Source organism: Eptatretus burgeri, chromosome 13, assembly GCF_056783735.1.
Source record: "Eptatretus burgeri isolate ZD-2024b chromosome 13, Ebu_testis_v1, whole genome shotgun sequence".
Taxonomy (NCBI): domain Eukaryota; kingdom Metazoa; phylum Chordata; class Myxini; order Myxiniformes; family Myxinidae; genus Eptatretus; species Eptatretus burgeri.
This window is the reverse complement of record NC_140973.1, coordinates 10,732,566-10,755,922: the sequence shown is the minus strand read 5'-3', so window position 1 is coordinate 10,755,922 and position 23,357 is coordinate 10,732,566. Positions and strand designations below refer to the sequence as shown.

At 40.8% G+C, this 23,357-nt stretch overlaps 1 protein-coding gene across 4 annotated transcripts in view; it reads right to left on the bottom strand.

Annotated features, from left to right (window-relative positions):
* The window catches only part of LOC147013831 (S-adenosylhomocysteine hydrolase-like protein 1), a 102,275-nt gene that overhangs the window by 12,211 nt on the left and 66,707 nt on the right, over window positions 1-23,357 (bottom strand). For all 4 annotated transcript variants that reach the window (XR_015050519.1, XM_085851100.1, XM_085851101.1 and 1 more), the window contains exons 7-12: window positions 8,497-8,603; window positions 4,278-4,394; window positions 4,116-4,179; window positions 3,850-3,938; window positions 3,462-3,532; window positions 2,412-2,506 (exon numbers count right to left, since the gene is read on the bottom strand). Coding sequence is in view for 3 of the 4 variants with exons in the window: in XM_085851100.1 (XP_085707226.1) it covers window positions 2,412-2,506; window positions 3,462-3,532; window positions 3,850-3,938; window positions 4,116-4,179; window positions 4,278-4,394; window positions 8,497-8,603 (543 nt within the window). In the remaining variant the exon portion in view is untranslated. The remainder of the gene's footprint in view (window positions 1-2,411; window positions 2,507-3,461; window positions 3,533-3,849; window positions 3,939-4,115; window positions 4,180-4,277; window positions 4,395-8,496; window positions 8,604-23,357) is intronic.

The window sequence follows — 23,357 nt, the reverse complement described above, 5'->3', positions numbered from 1 at the left end:
GGGGGTGTTTTTTTCGGGAGGGAGGCGAACATGAATGTAAGGTGAGAACTAAACAAACAGTACATTCACTTTTGGCAAAATCTTCTCACAAACATGACACAAGTATACAATCACGCATCCACACCTCAGCTACCAACCATTCCTGCCAATATCCATGTATCCCCCGATCCCCAATATAAATTATACATCCCTAACGCAATTTAAATCTACTGTTTCTGCTGCCACAACATTTCCAGGGACACTGATCGCTCATTTTCAGATGAAACAACCTGTATAAAAAAAAGCTGATCTGTCTTTTTGTTTCAACAATGAGAATGGAACAACATTGTTTAATTTAACCATTACATTCTTGTTTAATTTAAAAGTTCACAGAAACAAAAAAAAAATTCATGTTTGGTTTCACGAAGAGATATAGCTTCACTTAACACTGAATCCGTTTCTTTCATTGAATAAATATCTTGAAACGAAGATTTTAATGTTTTCTGGTGCCCTTTCATGGTTCATTGGCCTCGCTCCCCCAAAAAACAGCGATCATATATCACATGATCCGCCACGTCATCTCGCGGGTTCATACATGTATGGACTGAGAGCACATTCTACATTATGATTTTGACTATCGTCGTAATCTGAGGATTCTTGATCAGAAACATCTTCGTCAAGTTCACTTTCTGATGAGTCTGAAGCGAGTTGTGCGGCCATTGTCCATCGCGCACTGATAATTTTTTACCTTGATTACGTCATTGCAGGTTATCTGGAATGTTTCGGGCTGCTATCGGTTGGGTTTGCTTTTTTAACTGTAATCTATAACACCTCAAAAAATTATTAGAATTAAAAAACACGTTCACTTCTTTGTTTATTACATTTAAATCATGATTTTTTTTTCTGATTCTGTGGACCTTTAACCACAAGTTGATTTTACTCCTTGAATGTGGTTTATGTCTAACTAGCCATGCCTGTTCCTGAGGATTGTTTATCCGCACCTGTACTTACTGTAATGTGTATCGTTTATTCCAAAGAGGTTTCAAAAAAAAACATTATGTCACAGGTACCCAGCTTTGCACAGCAAATAAACATTGCTATAAACATTTAGTGGGAAGAAGGAGATAAAGAGGGGGAGAGGAGGATAGGATGACATGAGAGGGGGGGAAGAGAGAGAGAGAGACAGTGAGGGGAGGGGGTGTAAGGGAGGGAATGGGGGAGGGAATGGGGGAGGAGAGGAAGATAAGGGGGGTGGAAGAATGGGGAAGAGAAGAGGGAAGATAGGGGGGAAGAAAGGTGGAAGAGCAGAGGGGGGAGAGAGAGGAGGCTGGAGGGGGGAGAGAAAGGGAGAGAGTATTTAAAACTGAAAGTCTATATAAATCCCCCAGCGAAGCCCTGCATTTGATAGATGCTTCCTCTCATTTTTCATGGAATGATCTGAAAGCAGAAACTCAGCTGTAACTAGAAGGGCACTCGATGGAGCACATACCTCCACCGAGATCCGGACCGGATTCAGATCTTCACCAAAATCGAAAAAATTCCTACTTTGTCACACACACCCAACCTGTCCACAACTCTGAGACATGCTATATATCATTTTTGGCCCTATCTGTCAATGGTGAAGAATCACTTAAAAAATTATAGTCGCAGGATCCGTTTCCGGAGAATCACCAAAATCGAATATATTGTCCTTGTCACACACCCAACCTGCCCACAAATTTTCATCCGAATCCATCCATAGCATTTTGAGATATCCTGCACACAAACAAACAGACAGACAGACAGACAAACACAGAGGTGAAAACATAACCTCCGTCCCACGAAAATATACATCTGCTCCAAGTAATGTAAGGTTTGGCTTTGAGTGAGCAAGACTGGTTCCTATTATACTGTAGGTTGTTCTGTGAAGTGGAAGCAAATAGTCACTGAACCTGAGAGTTAAGTGACAAATAATTATCAATTAATTGAATTGTGTTGAGCTGCTGCTGTTGTAATCTGTCATTATCAAATTCTATCTTGCATGTCAAATCCAGTGCATTGAGGTTGGCAGCCGACCACCATCTCATGTCATATTCCACCCCCTAATCGTGATCTTATCTACTCCAGCAAACCCACCAAAACTCCCGACTCCAACCTTCCGATTTTGTTTTCCGTCAGGCCTTTTTAATTTGTTCAGCCTCGTCCGTCTGTTCGCCATTGTCCAATTGGCAGTATCACCCTCCATACTATATCATTTGACTCTTCCATGAACCTCAATTTTCCATTCGAAGAAAAATGGTGAGTCTCTCGAGGTAGTGACCAGAGAATGCCACAATACCTTTTCCATCATAGAAACTTTATCCACAAGCATTCTGATCAAAAAATATCTCGTTCTTGAACCCTAGTATTCATCTATAATTGTAACCATACTCGGCTGAAGATGTTCTGCTCACCACATCTATCTCTGTGTTGGAGTGTCCCATGTTGCAGATGATGACTCCGTTCTTCACACGATCCAGTTGCTCTCGTGTCACCACGTTTTTGTTTCCTGAAAAAGAGGTCAAAGTCAGTGGTTTGTTCACAATGGCCTCAAGGTCCTGCTGTATCACATTTTCAACATGAATGACCAAGCTGTTAGTTAAAAGTGTTATGCATCACCACCGGAAACATCCCCAAACTCCCTGCAACGCTCCGTAACATTTGGACATACACCCCCGAGTGTAATGTAATTTTTGAATGGATAATATGCTTATGCAAATTACAGGCGGACGTGGTAACCTCTCATTCACGCTTTTAGTTTACTGTACATTTTATTTTATGTGGAACAAATAAATTGTACACAAAAGTTGATTGGGAAAACTTTCGAAAAGACTTTCACCAAGTGGTGGGACAGTTTTAATCATGAGTGGAGCACATTTTACTCAGTTATGGAAGAGGTAACAAAAGACGCATGCGGACCGCATTGTGAGCAACAAAGCCGATGGAAATTGGATGATGTTTATAACATAATTATCACAGGAATGGCTTGAGGGAGGTGTGTACCCCGTGCATGCTGATGGGCTTGATTAAACCTTGTAAATAATTTTTATTCAACATATGATAAGATTTTTTGTGGTCCGTCATTATGAGTAACACTCGAACCAAACAAAGCCAATGGAAATCTGACGCAACAAACCTGGGCAGTGTATAATCATCAGAGGCCTACAGCTATGTTATCAGCTGATGTCTTCGGCCCACCGGAAAACAAAGATGGTGGCCATACTGTTTTGTCTCGGTGCCATGGTGGGTGAAGTCAAGTGACAAATGTGGGTGGGGTCCAGGAGCTGTCCGCCCAATAGTTGCACATTTCAAAAACGACCCCCAGAAAGAAGAAGAACAACAACAACAACAACAACAGTGACAACCACACAAAGCTCCTGTAGACCTACGACATGTCACAGGTAAAACATGTGTCTGGTAAGCAAGCAGGTAGAGATGGATAGCTTGAATATGAACTATCTTACCAGTGCAAGAAATGATGATATCGACCTGCCGAATGACTTCATTCAATTTCACCACGCGACAGCCATCCATGCTTTGAGTGCAAGATCATAGATAAAAGTTAAAGAGAAAAAAAAAGCACAAAATGGTTAAAAAGTGATCAAATGATGAATCACATCCATGCTAAGTATTTAATACTTTTAGATATGCCACATTGACAAGCCACATGTTATAACAGCAACGATAACCACACAGTTGTTGTTAAGGAAGCCAATAAGAAGGGTGGGATCACAACACTGACCTTACGGTAACTAGATAAATGCCTGGACGAGAGAAAATCCTTTACAATAGATTACCCTACAAAGCAACCGCTCTCTTGAACTCATTCAGCCCAGACCCTCGCCAGCACACCAGGCCTGCAGGGCGCAGATTGGATCGACCTCTGTGACGCAAATCACAGCACCCAGACCCTTGAGAGCTGCACAACAGCCTTTACCCACCTGGTGTTAAAGGAGGGAGGTTGGGGGCAGAGGGGGGTCATGCTAAGTGTGAGACCTGTTATCAGCTATGACAGTGGAACACACACTGTGGGATCTGGACAATGCAGCATCACAAGTATTTTGTTTTTTAAACCAGAGCTTAATGGTGTTTCTCTGTGTGTCTATAGAGACGCTGACCTCACCGTAGCCACATACCACCACCTGTTTTCCTCCAAACATGATATCTGTCGTCCTTTTCAATCTGAGATGACAGACAATACCAAAATCAGACAACCTCAGCAGATAACAGACAGCACCAACAGTATATAATCCAGAACAAATCTCACCCACAATCCTTACCCGTCGAGAATCGACTCACGACAGCTGTACAGATTGTCAAATTTCTGTTTGGTAACCGAGTCATTTACATTCATTGCTGGCACACACAACTTCCCTGCCTTGGACAGCTGGTATAACCTGAGGCAAGGGTTCAAAGATATACATTCAAATACCTGAATTAGTTGCATCAATATATTTCCCAGTAATTTAACATTTCAGAATGTACTAAACAGTTAAACAGTACTTCAACATCACCTTCAGGATAAGGCAATTTTACAACTTATGAGGAAGTAAAATTTGAGATTTTGAAAGCAAGAATTAAAACACAAGGTAACTAGAACAGCACTCGTTAGAGTGCATAGCTCCTCTAGGCTGAACAGTTTACGATTTGTATCCCACTGATAGGCCGGACCTTGATCGGGACCTGAACCAAAATCGAATCTGCTTGTTCTTATCATCTAACCCTCATCCATCAAGTTTTGTCACAACTCGTCCACAACATTTTGAAATATCATGCTATATATCATTTTTTTATCCCATCTGTCAATGGTAAAGAATCACTTTAAAAAGTTTTTAAAATATTGGATCCAGATCCAGATTTTCACCAAAAAACGAATCAATTCATCCTCGTCACACACCCATGTCCACCAAATTTCGTCTGAATCCATCCATAACATTTTGAGATTTCGTGTTATATATCATTTTAAAACCTATCATTCAATGATGAATCAGTTTTTTTTAATTCTCAGATCCGGATTTGGATCTTCACCTAAATCGAATCAATTCTTCCTTGTCACCCACCGTCACCTTGTCAACCTGTCCAACAAGTTTTGTCCGAATCCATCTACAACTTTTTGAGATATCATGCGATATATCGTTTTTGGTCTGATCTCTCAATGATGAAGAATCACTAACAGACAAACAGGAGTGAAACCATAACCTCCGTCCACCTTTAGTGGCGGAGGTAAACATACAGTATCATATGAAACGTAGAGATATCCTTAGAGCAAACAAATCAACACATTTGGAATTTCAACCGGGCTTCTTCGCATCACACGTTTCATATGGAACTCCCGAAAAGGAAAACATTTTTCCTACATTATATTATTATTAAAAAGAGGGCTGTGACACATCAAAATAAATGCAAAATTATCGTTCACACACTATTTCAACATTTACAACTACTTGGCAGCATCTGCTAACCTCTGTTGGATGAGCTTGCCAGTGAGCGAGTACTGTTTGCACAGTTGGCATCAAATGCCATTTGTGTTTCAGAGCAGTACATCTCAGCATGCTTCAAGCATCAAATAAACTTTAATATGATCAAAAGAAAGTGGCAAACGGTGACCTCATTTTTTATTTGTGTCAGGTGACTATGTTCAAAACAGGTTGTGCTGCTGCAATGCTAGTTTATTACATGACATTTGGCAATTCAAACTTGGCACAATAATAAACTTCTCTCAGATCAAAGGGATCGCCATGTTTGAGATGTATTTATGGGTTTGGCGGAATTTTGTTTCACAACAACAAAATGAAGTATTAATAGAGTTCAACGACTTCAAAAAAAAACGACTTTTGTTTCATCCAAAGTCATAATTTGGGGTTCTTAAACTTTAAGCCAGACAAGGTCTTGAAGGACCTCGCACATCGCAGGCTCGCACTTTCATCCACTGGCTTGCACACAGATCGATGGGGCTAGGAGACCGAAGACTCAACCTGAGACGGCGCTTGTGCAGGCGCGGTCACCGCACCTCCACACCTCCACAAGCACCATCTCACAAACCAGTAATTGCTTCACACTACGCAGGGGCTAGGTGCCAATCAACCCCCACTAAACCCCCTTGCTCTTTCGTCACCTGTACGATCTATCTTTTCCGGAGCAGGGCGACATCCACATAAACACGATGATGGTCCAAGCCATTACTTTCTTTAACTTCAGTGCCCCTTGTTCCAAATTTGTCTCACAAATGTTGTAGCCTCTCAGAACTTTGGTTAACCATTCTTGTTATTTTACCTCCTATCTCATGCATTTGGTCTCTTTGATTTGAGCTCCTAAATCGTTAAATTTTGCTTCCAGATCTGAAAACCTCGATTCCATTTTATCATTACCTCAAACCATTTTATTGTCCAATCTTTCATTAATTTGTGCCCCCTATGCTTCTAATCATGGACATGGGCCATAATGTCACATCGGCATAGTCTCATGTGTCACATCCTGCGATCCCTTGGAGGGGGAGGGACTCCGCGTGATGCTAGGAGTCGGGAGGTTCCAAACCTCGTCTCCTCCCCACTATTCCGCACCTCGGCCTTGCCTACAACCACGTGCATGTCCGCCATTTCATTGAAGATGGCCACAATTTTATTTTGCTTGGTGGCCATCTTTTTTCCCACTTGTGGTAAAAATCAGGAAAGATCTTTTAAGTTTTCAACAACCACCAAACGTACTTTACGCACAAAAATTAGAATTATTCCTGGAAAAGTGAGGTCCACAATTCCACTCCTGACTACAGGTTGTCGCGTTGATGGGTCTGATAATGCAGACCTGCCACGCCAAAGCAATGTACTTCATGAATGGCCGATTAAAGGGAATGACACTAGAGTGGGTAGCGTGGCTTCCACTGGTCAGAATTAAATTCCCCCCGGTCTCTTGAAGCGTGTGTTTAACAAATTCTATCTGCTCCAGGGATAAAGCAAAGCGGGACGAAATGGTTTGGGCGCGCAAGAGATAATGGCGGTTATCAGGTGTTATCAGGTGTACTTAAGGAATAACATTTTATTTAAATGAGAAACAGGACGACAAAAATGGAGAATCACGAGAAGAAAGGCAGACCTAAACAACAAATAAAGACAAATAAATAAATACAAACTCAATAAAACGATATGCACTGAATACAATGAAGAACATATGGCACCACATGCACTCTTCCACTCATGCACAAAGGGGAGAAATCAGGCAAGGTCTTGAAGGATATGAGTGGGCAGGTCCCAAACACGAGGCATGGGGAAGGACTGCAGTGTGGCACAGGCCAGCACTCCAGTCAGTATATGCTAAGGCAGGCCCACTCAACCTTGACGCCAACCCCAGATAAAGCATGTGTCCGCAGCTCAGACCATCAGACTGACTCAGCTCTGTTGAGAGCCACTTAGCTTCTAAGAGAGTGAGAGCAGAGTAGGGAAGTGCAGGAGAAAGTGCAGGAAGAGAAAAGAGAGCGAACGAGTCTGTGCACGGCCTTTTAAAACCTCCACTGTGGCCAAGCACCACACTTTCAAATGTTCTTTGCTCATCTCCGAGCACCAGCCACTGAGGTGGAATGTCACTGCTGCAATAGCGATGTCATGTCTACAGGGCATTGCCACTGGCCAATGATGTGATCAATGATGTGACACTTTGCAGTGCACCGATGGCAGCGTAACGTCGGGGGTCCTTGTGATGGCCGGCGCTACGCCGCACACCTTGTACTCAGAGCGCAGGACATGAGGAGGGTTCATTGGCCCAAGCACAAACCAAAACACATCCAAATGCACCCCTTCTCCTACCTTGTCTGGCTTTACAGAGAGGACACACACAAATTACATTTCCCTCTATCAACTATACCCCACACCCCCTCAAGGAATACATAAGAACAGGAAGACTTCATTCTAATAGGTCCCTGATGACAAAAAAAAAATGTTCAGAAGTCTGAACTACACGAAGACACAAAACACTCCAACTTAACATACTCGCTCATTCATACCCCTCCAACTTAACAGCACTTTTCTCCCATTTTAGAAGTAGTTGAAGATGCCACAATGACTGAATGAATCACAATACTTTTGGAGACACAATTTGAGATAACGGTCACGTATGCCTCTGCAGAAAATTACAAGGTTGAATTCCACCATGGTTTCAACGATCCCCCTGTTCTGATTCCTGGGTGTAAGATCCCAAACTCAAGGTCATCCAAAAATGGCCATATAATTGATCCGAGTTAAATATCCCACAATCATTAAGAAACATGTTGTGTGACCATATCTGCTAACCTCTAGAGTCTAGAGGAAAAACTTGCCAGTGAATGGAAACGCTTTGAGCAGTTTTTTGAAATGCCATGTGTGTGTACATCTCAGCATGCTTCGAGCATCAAATAAACTTCAAAACAATGAAAATGAAGTGGCAAACAACTTCAATGTGATAAGGCGGTTATGTTTGATGTGTGCTGTGTTGTACTCCTTGCTGAATACATGACTTATTTGTGACAGAGACCTGTGCACACCAGTGACACTCTCCTCCACGATTCCTTTCACTTTTTTGAACACCTCAGAATGCTTTCGATACATCCAGTGGGTAAGGTCTCCTCCGTCGTCCAGAATCTAATGGGGGAAGTCAAGACAAATTGAGACAGATATTATATACATTTAACTATACAAATTATTCGCTGCAAATGAAAAATTTCATTAGAAACACACACATGGTTTGTGCAACATATTATGGAAATGTTGACTTGATCTGGAAAAAGCACCAATATATTAAAAAAATAAAGACAGGCCATCTCTATATACTGCAGAAATGGAAGAACTTTTGACTTTCCAAACACATATTCACCAAATATAGTCTTCCTAACAGCTTCCCTCTCCCTCATCTCCTTCAAACATACTTTCTCTTTCCTCCTCCCCAGCCCCCATCCTGTTTCTCCCCTATCATTACACCTACTACCTTTTTTCAATTGAACGTTTCTCATTTTACACCCCCCCCCCAACACTTTGAAAAAACAACATGTCGATGACCGTTTCTGGCCAAAAATGGCAAAATCTCACTTCCCCTTGTTCTTTCCTTATTCATTCCACTTCCATATGAGTAATCTGTCTCTCTCAACCCTCTGTGCAATATTATATTACATGCCACTCACTTTCTTCCCTTGAAAATCGCACCTTAATTGTCCAGAAGTAAAAACTATACACAAACTCACAATGGACCAAGATATTCCATTTTTTTCTCAATTTTGCATCCCTTGACTTCACTACACTTGCTGCAAACTTTATGCTAGTAGGATAGAAAAAAAACAAAGTGTTCAAATTGCTTCTTTAACTATGTCTAGGTTCCTTCAATCGGTTCTTCATCGTCAACCACACAGGTGGGACTTCGAATGTCGAACGATATCAACCGTATCAATGAGAGCCAGTTCTGGCCTGTACTGGTGGATGTGGAGGCAGAGAGGTGAGGAGGGTGATCTGTGCAACATAGGACTTGTGCATTGGAACATTGGCATGAAGGGGAAGCACACCTTTGCCTTTGGTCAACATTCCTCGACATTTGACCTTGATGGCCTGCAGCAATTTTTGCCCGCAGCAAGTCTGGCAGAACAATTCTGTGATTGTCATGAATGTTGCGAGGCATTCAGTCCATCAGCCGGATTCCCTTGACATCCCAGAAAAGAGGCCATCTCTTACAAGCTGGGGGTTGAGTGCAGTATTTTTTAGGTGGTGGTGATGTGCTTCCATTCGTTTCAGGATCCCAAAGGAGAAAGCACATTTCATTATCAGTTACCAGAGCAGCAATAATGATGGGTGGGTGGGTCTACATTGTTATTGATCATGACTGCTGAGGTTTCGGCTAAGCCACATCTTACTAAAACCATGGACATGTTCAAGTGTATACGTATGTGTGTGTGCGTGTGCATATATATATATATATATATATATATATATATATATATATATATATATATATATATATATATATATATATATACACACATATATAGATGGATATACTGGCGAGGTGTGCTTACACAACACGAACCGTTTTTCCTCATTGTCTCAAGTCACTCACCTGTATACGATTTTTTATTTATTTATTTTAATTTATTTATATTTTCATTTACGGATGCTTTCTGATGTTTCTGTGATTTTTCCTGGTGTATCAGCTTCGATCTCCGTCGGCACACAAAATTATCATGCTTCCCCATTGTCTCGGGTCACTCACCTGCATTAAAAAATTTCTTTAATTTCTTTAAAAAAAATAATTATTTATATTTTCATTCATGGATGTTATCTGACGATTCTGTGATTTTTTTTTTCTAGTGTACTGGCTTCGATGTCTGGCACTCAAAATTTCAGCTTTCGACGTCACCCGGAAGGCAACGATCTTTCGTATCAGTCGGTCAGTGTTTAGAAAGAGCTTTGTATATTAGATCGTTATGGGTTAAATAAATCCCAAGAATTAATAGTATTGAATTAAGATGTAAATATCGACAGAGGATATAATTTTAGAGGTTAGAATCAGGTGTGGAGCGTTAGAATCAGCCTGAGTCTCGACGGTGCTGAGGTGGTTCTCTAATAACAGCCAGAGAGATGTCCACTTTGACAAGCACGTGGTCGGAAGAATCGATTGGAGCAGAGAAAGAACAGCAGATATTTTCAGGGAAATTTGTCAAAATCAGATCCAGAAGAGATGGAGTACTGTTGGTTGAGATTCGGGTTGGGAAGTTGACAGATTGTGTCAGTTCCAATGAGTCGCAGAAGTCTTTTGTTAAAGTGCCATGGCAGGGGAGAGAGGTACCCACACCCAGCCAACTGGTGTGATGACAATTGAAGTCACCACATATGAGGAAGAAAGAGGTCAGATGAAAGGATAGAAGTTGGTTCATGTTTTCGGATAGTGAGGTGTAAATGGAGTCATCACTGTTTGGTGGACGGTACAGCACACATATAAACATGAGGTGGGAAGAGGGGGGGAAGCCGTAGCCAGAGGTATTCCTGTGGGTGTGGGGGAGTGAGGGCAGTGAATGGACTTTTGGAGAGTGAGAAATAGAGTCTTTGATGAAGAGAGCAACTCCTCCACCAGGACGAGGCTCAGCTCTGTCATACCGGAGGAGGGAGTAACCAGGGAGAGATACTGGGGAGTCAGAGACATCTTGAGAGAGGAAAGTTTCTGTTCAGCAGATTATGCCTGGTTTGTCAGTGGCAACCTGTATGGAAAGATCTGTCAGGTTTGAGTGAAGGCCTTGGATATTTGAGGTCCACACTGTTAATGAAGAGGGAGGGAGGAGGCTTTGGGTGCTGGAGAGGGGAGGGGGAGGGTAGGACAAGGGAGGAAGGGGGGGAGGTAAGGAGAGTTGTTGAAAGAGTGTGGGGGATTGCAGAAGAGCGAGGGGAGGGGGCCGGATGAGGAGGAGAAAAGGCTCTGTGGTGCTGGGTTGAGGTACAGTGGGAAGTAATACGAGAGGGGTGGAAGACAGTTGAGGATTTAAGGAGATAGAGTGATGAGGTGGAGGAGAGAGGGCAGGCAAAGGAGGCAGGCAGCTTTGTGGATGTGAGGGGGAGGGCAACTTTGAGAAGGATGAGTGAGGAGGATGAATGGAAGGAGAAGGGTGAGTGGGGAGTTTTTGAGAAAGGTGAGAGGGAAACTTTGAGGGAGAAGAGTGGGATGGTTGCTTTGAGAGGGAGGGATGAGAGGGGCGAGTTGGTACTGAAGTTGGAAAAAAAGAATGGTTGATGGAAAGCAAACATTCATAGCAAACTGGGTTTTTTAATTCTTAGGTCAGAGATGCGATTAAAGACATTTCTTGATGGATGCAATAAAGGCGAATTAAAAGAATGGAGAGAAGAAACGCTGTAACAGTTGGATTTTTTAGACAATGTGTGAATGAAAGGTCGAATTGAAAGCAGTCTGTTGAAATAGAAGAAGAGTCATGAATTATGATACAGTAATGAGAACCACATGTGTGAAAGAGGAAGATGAAGTATTATAAGAGATCCTTTTTATTATTATTATTATCCCGCCCCCCAGGGGGAGGGAGCGGGATATTGTAATCGTCCGGTTTGTTTGTCTGTCTGTCTGTCTGTAAGCAACTTTACGGCAAAACAGCTTCAGCAAACACTATCAAATTTAATCCACAGATGGGCAATGAACCTTGGACGACCCCATTAACTTTTGGGTCCAATTGGATCAAAGGTCAAGGTCAAGGTCACGAAAAGATCAAAATCGTTTTTTGCTCATAACTTCGTCAAAAATGATCTGATTTACTTCAAACTAAGCTGATAGTGAACCTTATTCTATTTGTCACTTATAATCCTACCCATTCCTATAGTGAAAAATGCATATTTGTGAAGATCGGTAGGGTCCGAAGTTTTGGGGGTTATTAGTCAGGCGGCATTTGTTCATATAATGGCACTACTTCGTTTTTTTGCCAACTCCAGTTTCTTTACATATTCATAAGGTTTAGGTGTAAATAAATGGAATTCAACTTGTCAAGTTTCTATGTAATTTTTTCTTGAAATGCCAATGCTTTAAACTTTCGCATAATATCGAGTGCAATAATATGGGAAACTACATGTGTTAGATACATTGCAAACTATATTTCTGCCAGAATATTAATTTTTTTACACAAAATTTTTATTTAATAAACAAAATTTAATGCCACTGTGTCCATTTCATTATTTTAAAAGCTAAAAAAATGCATAACTATTTAAATTGTATGTATCATAATACTACCGAAATCTTATCTCTCTTTCCAGATTCAAAACAACTGGTGAGCTGTAGGTACATCTGTTGACAGCTTGATCATATCAACTTTGGAAAAATGGATGAATGCATCATTTGCAGAGTCAGGCGGTGGTCCCTATCCAGTTGCAAGTCAAAAGTCCTTTTGAATGCATCAAAAGGGTGATCAGTGGGCCTCATATGAATCTCAATGTAACTCGAGAGATTGAAATAGAAAAATCCTCGAGAAATCTTGCTCAACATATTATATCGTCATTTAGGTCAAAACGACAAGTGAAATACAAAGCAAAAGCCGATGGCAAATTTCAAAAAGCGAAGACAACCCCACTTTCATTTGGTCTTGCTCTGACTTCATATCAGGCTAATAGGTCCAGATCTGATGTAGAGACACTGAATAACCTGCAAGTTGCTGTTACCTACAATGAGGTTGAGCGGACAACAACGAGAATGGCAGCAGCAATCGTGGATGACATTAACACCAACACGCAAGGTGTACATATTCCTCCATTTGTAAAGCAGGGAATCAGACCACTGGTTGCAATTGATAACATTGACCTGGGAAGTGATGCAGGTTCGTTTCATGGTGCTGATTTGTTGATTGCCCAGAGATCAGAGGATGGTGCTCCTCTCATTACAAATGACCTCAAACTTGACTTGACTATTCAAGACAAAGCCCTGAAAAACGCATTAGATATGCCATATATGAACTGTGATAAGCCAGTAAGTCCGAGTGTGTCTCATCAAGTTACCTACATGTTAGACACCCTGAAACAGGTATCTACTGACTACACACAGTGTGACACTATTTGGTTATTTATGTGTAGCTCTCTGGTGGCACAGATACTGGATAAACATAAAGATGCAGATTCTTGGACTGAAGTTGGATCTCGCCTCAATGAATCAGTGGAATTCAATCAAGGAATTGTGGTCTCGTCAGAAGAGTACGTCAGATCAACCTCAGGTGAAACATCTGCGTCACAACATGTTTCCACAGCAGCCAGGTCTACTTCAAGTGAACCCCAGATTTCCTCCAAAGATAGTAGCACGAGCAATAGTGCATGTAGAACACTGCCAGAGAGATGTCATAAATCTCCCACTTGGTCCACCTTCAATTCGTTGATACGTGACAAGACACCAGTATGGAATGTTGGTATTGTTGCTCCATTGTACAGGAGAAGTCCAACGGAATGGCCAGTGCTCCTCACAATTTTAAAGCATGCTCAAAAACTCAACTGCATTACTGTTGGCGAAGGACAAATACCTATTATAACCCTTGATGGTGATTTGTATGACCGTGCAGTAAAGCTCAAGGATCATAAAGAAAACTGGTGCATCAGGCTTGGAGGTCTACATATAACTATGGCAGCACTGAAGTGCCTGGGAAAGTACATAGAAGGAAGTGGCATTGATCTGGCATGGGAAGAAGCTGGTATCTATGGATCAGCTACAGTACGTCAAATATGGATGGTCGTCACATATACAGATGCATTGAAGCTCACATAGTTCCACTGATTGCACTTTTCACCATGTGCATACAGGTAATATTCTCAGAAGATGAAAGAGCATTTCTTGAGCACCACATCAGCCAAGTACTTGATGCCTTTGCAGCATATTTAGATGGAAGGACTGATTCCACTTTGGAGGAATTCAAATCACAAGTGGCTGAAATGCATCAGACACTCTCTGCCTGTAATAGTTTTGAAAGGCTAAATGAGTGGAAGGAACAAGCAATAGGTATCTCCAAATTCCTAACAAACTACATGAATCAGGTTGAGGTTCTATTGATGTTTACTGCTGCTACAAGGACGTGCAATTGGACACTTCATTTGGCTAAGGTGGAGGAGCTATTGCCTTATTTTCATGCTCATGACCAATACAACGATGGACGATGGGGACCACTCTGTGTTGCCGACATGTTGGAACTGCAAACTACAGATCCTGAGACATGGAAATTTTTAGATGAAGGCAACTTTTCTCTAACAAAACATCGTTTTCCTTTCACTGCGATTGATCCAGACCATAGTATTGAACAGGAGCACAAGAAGATGAAGGTCAAAGGAGGGTTTATTGGCATCACAGGCAAAGAGCATGCCATGGAGAAGTACTTCATTATAGCCCCCACACTATGCAGAATTGTACAGGAATTCAAAGACTATGCTGGAATCGAAACGCGGCAGCCAAGTTCTCTTCACCATGAACTTGTTGGAGCAAAAGGTACTAGGATCATTTCATCTGCAGCAAATGTTTCCAAGGTACTTACCAGACAGGGCAATCCCTTTCTTGAACGTGATATGTTCAATCTTGTTACATTTGCTGTTACACCTGACAGTGTGTGCAAAAACATTGAAAACCGTGACAAATTGGGGCGAGAGGCATTGGAAAAATTTGTCTCTACTCGGATGGTGGAACAATCAGTCAATTTCTGGGAAGCTCAAAAGAAGAACAACTGGTCGTACTTCAAGGATGTAGGAGCTACAGTACAAACTAAAGTCAAAGGGCAGTTGGTATCCATGAAACAGGAGAGGTCACTGCTGTCTCGATTACTTGTTGTGTGCAAGACTAGAACTGACTTTTCTGTTAAGGATGCAATTACAGAGTTTGAATTCAGCGTAGCTCCACCTTCCAACTTTCATCCAGATGGATCAATGATAATGCTCTCAGAAAAATCAAAACTGGTATCTGCAGTTATGAATGTACCATTGCCATTGCCAGACGACCTGGCCATCTCAGAACCAGAGAGGGATGCATCCTCAGTCCTGATAATTGACGCAATGTGTATAGTGAACATGGTGACAAAAACTCCTGAAATGTCAAATGCCTTCCACTTTGCAAAGAGGTTTGTTGACATTGTGGCTGACATGAGTGATTCATATGAGGTCAGGATTGTTTTTGATCAGTACCTTACTGGTTCTCTCAAGGAAACAACTCGTCAGAAGCGAACAGTTAAAACAACACCAGTTCACTATCATGTTAATGATAACACCGAAATAAGGAACCTGAAGACCTTTCTCTCTCATGTGAACACTAAGGGAGAGTTGACAGAGTATCTGTCAGATAAACTCATCAGTCACTACCAAAATAAGCCAAAGAGAGTGATAGTTATGCACCATACAACAACAAAAGCTAATCACTCTTTGTCTGACATTATTAGTATGCCTGAGATGGCAATGGGTCAGCACAACCTTGAGGAGGGTGATCAGCTTGTTCTTCTGAATGCATTTGACGTCATGGACAAGAACCCCCAATCCACCCTGGATGTCTTCTCAGTTGACACAGATGTTTTTGTTCTCCTTTTAGGTCACTTTCCATTGCTTCCAAAGTCAACTATACTTCTCAGAAAAAAAGAGTGACAATATCTATCAAAGATTGCTACCAAAGACTTGGACCCAAGAGGACAGAAGCACTCATCGGATGGTATGCTTTCAAAGGAACAGACAACACTGGATCATTTGCTGGCAAAGGTGTATTAAGTCACTTCAAAGCATTTATGCAAGCTGATGATAAAATTCTGAAAGCATTTACTGCATTTGGGTTGACACAAGAGATACCAACATGTATCTTTGATCAAATGGAGCGATATCTGTGTTTAATATACAAAATCTCAGACATCAGTGAGAATATCGTTGGAGAACTTAGGTGGGAACTATTTGCACAAAAAGGTAAAGAGGGCCAGCAGCTACCCCCCAACTCGAGGAACGTTAGTGCCACACACTTCCAGAGCTTTCTATATGGCTCTTGTGTGGAAGTTATCTAAAGCACCTTGTCCCAAAATACCCTCACCTCCGGACTACTGCTGGGAGTCAGTAGAGGGTCACCTCAAACCAGTCTTCTGTGTAAATGCACCAGCCCCAGAGGCCTTGTTAGAGCTCAGGAAATGTAAATGCAAAACTGGTTGTATCAGACAATCATGTAGATGCAAGAAGAACCATTTGGTATGCACAGACCTGTGTGGTTGTGGAGAGATATGTGAGAACATTGTACTGGACAAACCTGTATATATATATATATATATATATATATATATATATATATATATATATATATATATATATATATATATATATATGACAGACTGATATTCCAGTTAAGTACTTTCACATTACATCTTTGCATTTGAGAACTACAGTTGATAACTGTACATGATCTAGTGTAATTATGGCTAAATACAAGCCAAAAAGGTACATTGTACAGAAAAGATTGTGCAGTTTGATCTACCTATGTTAAAAAGAAGTCTTGAGATAAGTGATGTGCAGCCTCAATTTCGACATTTAGGTGATGTTATATTGTAAGAACAAATGGGGTTTTACCATCTCAAAATGTGAATTATTGTTGTCTTTTGCATGCATTAATGAACATCAGAAAAGTATTTTTTAATGATTAAATACTGCTTAAAAACATTTAGTTTGAGTTATTGGTTCACGAAAAAATATTTTCACAAAAAAAATAAGTGACCACTATATTCGTTATTGTTGCGTGTCTGTCTGTCTGTCTGTCTGTCTGTCTGTCTGTCCCGAGCATAGCTCCGTGGGTTTTGATTCGATCCTGATAAAATTTTGGTGGGAGGTTTATATCATGATGTAGTTCTGTTTTCCTGAAAATGGGCGTGGTGCATACATTATGGGCGGAGCCACGCCAAAAAACATGTGTTTTTAGGGGGTAGCCGATTTCAATTTGCATCTTCCCCTAGGGGGTTTGTCGAATCTGACAGGGGTTTCGCTATTTGGTTCGCCCAATGGCACCTAGTCCCATGGAGCTCGATTTTTCATTTTCGTCCCAAGGTCAAGGTCACAAGGTCACGAACTTAGAAAATTGCGAATTTTGACAAAAAAAATTCTTCTCCGAGGGGTTTGTCGAATCTGGCAGGGGTTTCAGTATTTAGTTTGCCCAATGCCACCTGCATAGCCCCACAGAGCTCGATTCTTCATTTTCGTCCCAAGGTCAAGGCCACAAGGTCACAAACTTAGAAAATTGCGAATTGTGTTTAAAGGGGGTAGCCAATTTCAATTTGCATCTTCTCCGAGGGGGTTTGTCGAATCTAGCAGGGGTTTCGGTATTTGGTTAGCCCAGTGGCACCTGCATAGCCCCACGGAGCTCGATTTTTCATTTTCATCCAAAGGTCAAGGTCACAAGGTCACGAACTTAGAAAATTGCGATTTTGACATAAAAATCCATCTTCTCCGAGGGGTTTGTCGAATCTGGCAGTGGTTTCAGTATTTGGTTAGCCCAAAGGCACCTGCATAGCCCCACAGAGCTCGATTTTTCATTTTTGTCCCAAGGTCAAGGTCACAAGGACAAGGTCACAAGGTCACGAACTTAGAAAATTTCGAATTTTGACATAAAAATCATACGACCGCCAAAACTTTGAGAGCTCGGATGACAATATTTTTTTGTGCATAATCTTGAGGTCATTCCCCACCTAAAGTCTTGAAACCATTTTTCGCTATCTCGAACACCTTGCCCGTGGCGCCCCCTTCAAGTTTGTTTTTACACTGATTTCATCAAAGTATGGATAATCCGATGAGTGTGAAATATCCATATAGCCTATATGATGTTATATTGTTCCTGGAATGTTCCAGAGGAAGTTTTGCACCAAAGATCATAATCCTTGACCTTTGACCTTTAAAGGCCACAAAGGTCAAATTTTCAAAGTTATGGGGATCGAACCGGGTTTTTGACCTTCTTCGACGAATTAACTCCAATAAGCTATAGCACGTATCCTGTTTCCTTATTTTAATGTCCACAACATTGTTTTGTGACCTTTAAAGGTTATGCAGAGGTCAAATTTTTTAAGTTGTTGAACGAAACCGGGTTTTCGACATTTTGCAGCTAATAACCTGTCACTCGTACCACATCATGTTGATCATTTTTTTAATAACTTGGTCAAACATTAACACATTGTCTCATCCTTGACTTCTGAAACAATCGACATCGTCAAATACCGCTCGTGAACCATCGTCGTCTTCAGACTTGTTTTTATTAGGATCTCATAAACATATGGTTCACATATTGCAGTTTTTGCCCATTTAGCGTACTTTGTATCGATACTTTGGATAGGTCAATACTGTATCAAAAATGTGTCTGAGAACTTGACAACAAGTTGAATTTTGTTCCTTGACAAGTGGACAAACCTAAAAAAATGAGAAACCAGAGTTGGAAAAAAAACGAGGTAGAATACAATTGCTGCCTGACGACATAGTCATCGGTCAAAATTACAAATTTTCCATTAAAACTAAAACATGGTTATGAAAATACAACTTTACGGGAAAACGGCTGGCTCAAACACTGTCAAATTGTATCCACAGGTGGATAATGAACATTGGACGACCCCATTAACTTTTGGGTCCAATTAGGTCAAAGGTCAAGGTCAGGTCACGAAAAGGTGAAAATCGTTTTTCACTCATAACTTCGTCAAAAATGATCTGATTTACTTCAAACTAAGCTTATAGTGAACCTTATTCTATTTGTGACTTAAAATCCTAACACTCCTATCGTGAAAAATGCATATTTGTGAAGATTGGTAGGGTCCGAAGTTTTGGGGGTCATGGTCATCGGTCAAAATTACAAATTTTCCATTAAAACTAAAACTCTTCTTCTTCCTCTTTCGGCTTGCTCCCGTTAGGGGTCGCCACAGCGGACCAACCATCTCCATTTCGCTCTATCCTCCACATCTTCCATTGACACTCCAACCACCCGCATGTCCGCCCTCACCGCATCCATGCCACATTTCTCTTGTTGAGACCGTACCTCCCCATCACCTCCTCATCCTCTTTATTCCCTTCCCCAACATGTCCATTGAAATCTGCTCCAATCACCACTCTTTCATCCTTGGATACACTCTCCACCACTTCATCTAACTCACTCCAGAAATCTTCTTTCAGCCAACTCTCGCCCTTTGCCAGTCATCGCCCCAACATTCAGAGTTCCAACTCTCACCTCCACACTTCTACCCTTCCCCATCTCCCACTGCCTCCGGACTCGCCTTCCCCGTCTCCTTCTCCTCCTTCGCCCAGCAGTAGCACAATTTCCACTGGTACCCTGCTGACCACGGGTACCGGTGGCGGTCGTTGGTAACCCGGACCTCGACCGATCCGGTATGGAAATTCGTTTTGTTGTCCGCATAATGATTTGGCATAGGTTTTTACGCCGGATGCCCTTCCTGACGCAACCCTGGTCGCCTCTTACGACACACAGGGATATGGTACACCTATTCTAACCGGGGCATACACCGGGCCCAGTACAACTGGTGCTCATTTCGCCGACCTCGGAAGGATGGCAGGCTGAGTCAACCCCTGGTGTTTTCGACTTGGTGTATATATATATATATATATATATATATATATATATATATATATATATATATATATATATATATATATATATACATACATATATATATATATACATACATATATTAATTCAGTGTCCCAACGGGGCTTGAACTCAGGACCTCTTGGGTCCCAAGCCACTGCCCTTACCACTGCGCCAACACCAGGCTTTTCTATATTTTCCATTAAAACTAAAACATGGTTACGAAAATTATTTTACGGTCATAACTTCGTCAAAAGTGGTTTAATTGACTTCAAACTAAGACTAAAATATTCCTTATTCTATTCCTTATAATCAACATTCAGGTTAAGGATGTATCAAATTTAAATTTGATCCCCAAAATAACTTTATGCCTTAAATGGGTGGGATTTGTTGTGCCTGGCACCACTTGTTTTTTTTGTTTTTGAAAAGATTGCATAAGATTAGGTTTTAACTTTGATACTTTAACATTATGTTTGCTGCTTTGATACTTTAAAAATATACAGTACTTAATACAAGTGGTGCCAAGCACAACAAATCCTGCCCATTTAAGGCATAAAGTTATTTTGGGGATCAAATTTAAATTTGATACATCCTTAACCTGAATGTTGATTATCAGGAATAGAATAAGGAATATTTTAGTCTTAGTTTGAAGTCAATTAAACCATTTTTGACGAAGTTATGAGCGAAAAAGATTTTGACCTTTTCGTGACCTGAACTTGACCTTTGACTTAATTGGACCCAAAAATTAATGGGGTCGTCCGAGGTTCATTACCCATCTGTGGATAGAATTTGACAGTGTTTGAGCCACCGTTTTCCTGTAAAGATGTATTTTCTTAACCATGTTTTAGTTTTAATGGAAAATTTGTAATTTTGGCCGATGACCATGACCCCCAAAACTTCGGACCCTACCGATCTTCACATATATGCATTTTTCACTCTAGGAATGGGTAGGATTATAAGTGACAAATAGAATAAGGTTCACTACAAGCTTAGTTTGAAGTAAATCAGATCATTTTTGATGAAGTTATGAGCGAAAAACGATTTTGATCTTTTCGTGACCTTGACCTTGACCTTGACCTTTGATCCAATTGGACCCAAAAGTTAATGGGGTCGTCCAAGGTTCATTGCCCACTTGTGGATTAAATTTGATAGTGTTTGCTAAAGCCGTTTTGCCATAAAGTTGCTAACAGACAGACAAACAACCAAACAGACAAACAAACCGGACGATTATAATATCCCGCTCCCTCCCTCCGGGGGGTGGGATAACAAGTGGTGCCAGGCACAACAAATCCCACCCATTTTGTAGTTTTGACCGATGACCATGACCCGCAAAACTTCGGACCCTACCGATCTTCACAAATATGCATTTTTCACTATAGGAATGGGTAGGATTATAAGTGACAAATAGAATAAGGTTCACTATCAGCTTAGTTTGAAGTAAATCAGATCATTTTTGACGAAGTTATGAGCGAAAAACGATTTTGATCTTTTCGTGACCTTGACCTTGACCTTTTATCCAATTGGACCCAAAATTTAATGGGGTCGTCCAAGGTTCATTGCCCACCTGTGGATTAAATTTGATAGTGTTTGCTAAAGCCGTTTGCCGTAAAGTTGCTTGCAGACAGACAGACAAACAAACAAACAGACAAACAAACCGGACGATTACAATATCCCGCTCCCTCCCTCCGGGGGGCGGGATACAAAGGTTAGGAATATGCGTGTTTACTCTGGAAGACATATATCAAGTCCTTTATTGGCTTTCATTTGACACCACGACGTTTGACGTTACGTGGCCTTGAAAGGTCAAAATCATTTTACGGTCATAACTTCGTCAAAAATGGTTTAATTGACTTCAAACTAAGACTAAAATATTCCTTATTCTATTCCTTATTATCAACATTCAGGTTAAGGATGTATCAAATTTAAATTTGATCCCAAAAATAACTTTATGCCTTAAATGGGCAGGATTTGTTGTGCCTGGCACCACTTGTATTAAGTACTGTATATTTTTAAAGTATCAAAGCAGCAAACATAATGTTAAAGTATCAAAGTTAAAACCTAATCTTATGCAATCTTTTCAAAAACAAAAAAACAAGTGGTGTCAGGCACAACAAATCCCGCCCATTTAAGGCATAAAGTTATTTTGGTGATCAAATTTAAATTTGATACATCCTTAACCTGAATGTTGATTATAAGGAATAGAATAAGGAATATTTTAGGCTTAGTTTGAAGTCAATTAAACCATTTTTGACGAAGTTATGACTGTAAAATGATTTTCGTAACCATGTTTTAGTTTTAATGGAAAATTTGTAATTTTGACCGATGACCATGACCCCCAAAACTTCGGACCCTACCGATCTTCACAAATATGCATTTTTCACTATAGGATTGTTCGGATTTTAAGTCACAAATAGAATAAGGTTCACTATAAGCTTAGTTTGAAGTAAATCGGATCATTTTGACGAAGTTATGAGCGAAAAACGATTTTGATCTTTTCGTGACCTTGACCTTGACCTTTGATCCAATTGGCCCCAAAAGTTAATGGGGTCGTCCAAGGTTCATTGCCCACCTGTGGATTAAATTTGATAGTGTTTGCTAAAGCCGTTTTGCCATAAAGTTGCTAACAGACAGACAGACAAACAAACAAACAGACAAACAAACCGGACGATTATAATATTGCGCTCCCTTCCTCCGGGGACAGGATAAAAATAATAACGGATCATTGCATACTGATGGTTATTTTATAAATGAATAGATATAGTGTGTTCGTTAACTGTGTGACAATATAATCTTTTCTTTATTTTATTTAATTTGATTGGCAAGTTAAGCTGCTTTGGCTGGCGCCAGTGAGTCGTCCCCCAAAGGCATTGCAGGGTCTCATTAACTCTGGTTTTCCATTCAATTATAAAGTTGTACAAACACGAAGTTCATCAACTCTGCCTTCTCATTATCCTCTTATTTTGATTGTAAAGCACGAGTCTCATCGAACTGCTGAGGTCATGGACCTCTTATTGTTCTGCAAAGCTGTGTAAACCAGATGCTCCACCAGCATGCTGCAATAAATGCTTATCATTGCCTATGCAAATGAAGGTTTTCTGTGCATGCATGCCTGAAGCAAGACACGCATTCTTTCACAGTGCTATCTTGTTTTATTATGCACAAAATTGTTTTTTTTCTCTTTGCTTGAAAGACCTTGTGTGTAAACAAAGCTTTCTTGTAGTCTGGTATTGATTAATCAGTACCCTGTGATGCTCTGACCCCTCCTTATTTTCCAATCATATCAAAGGCCTTGTATTCTAGCTCAGAGTCAGAGA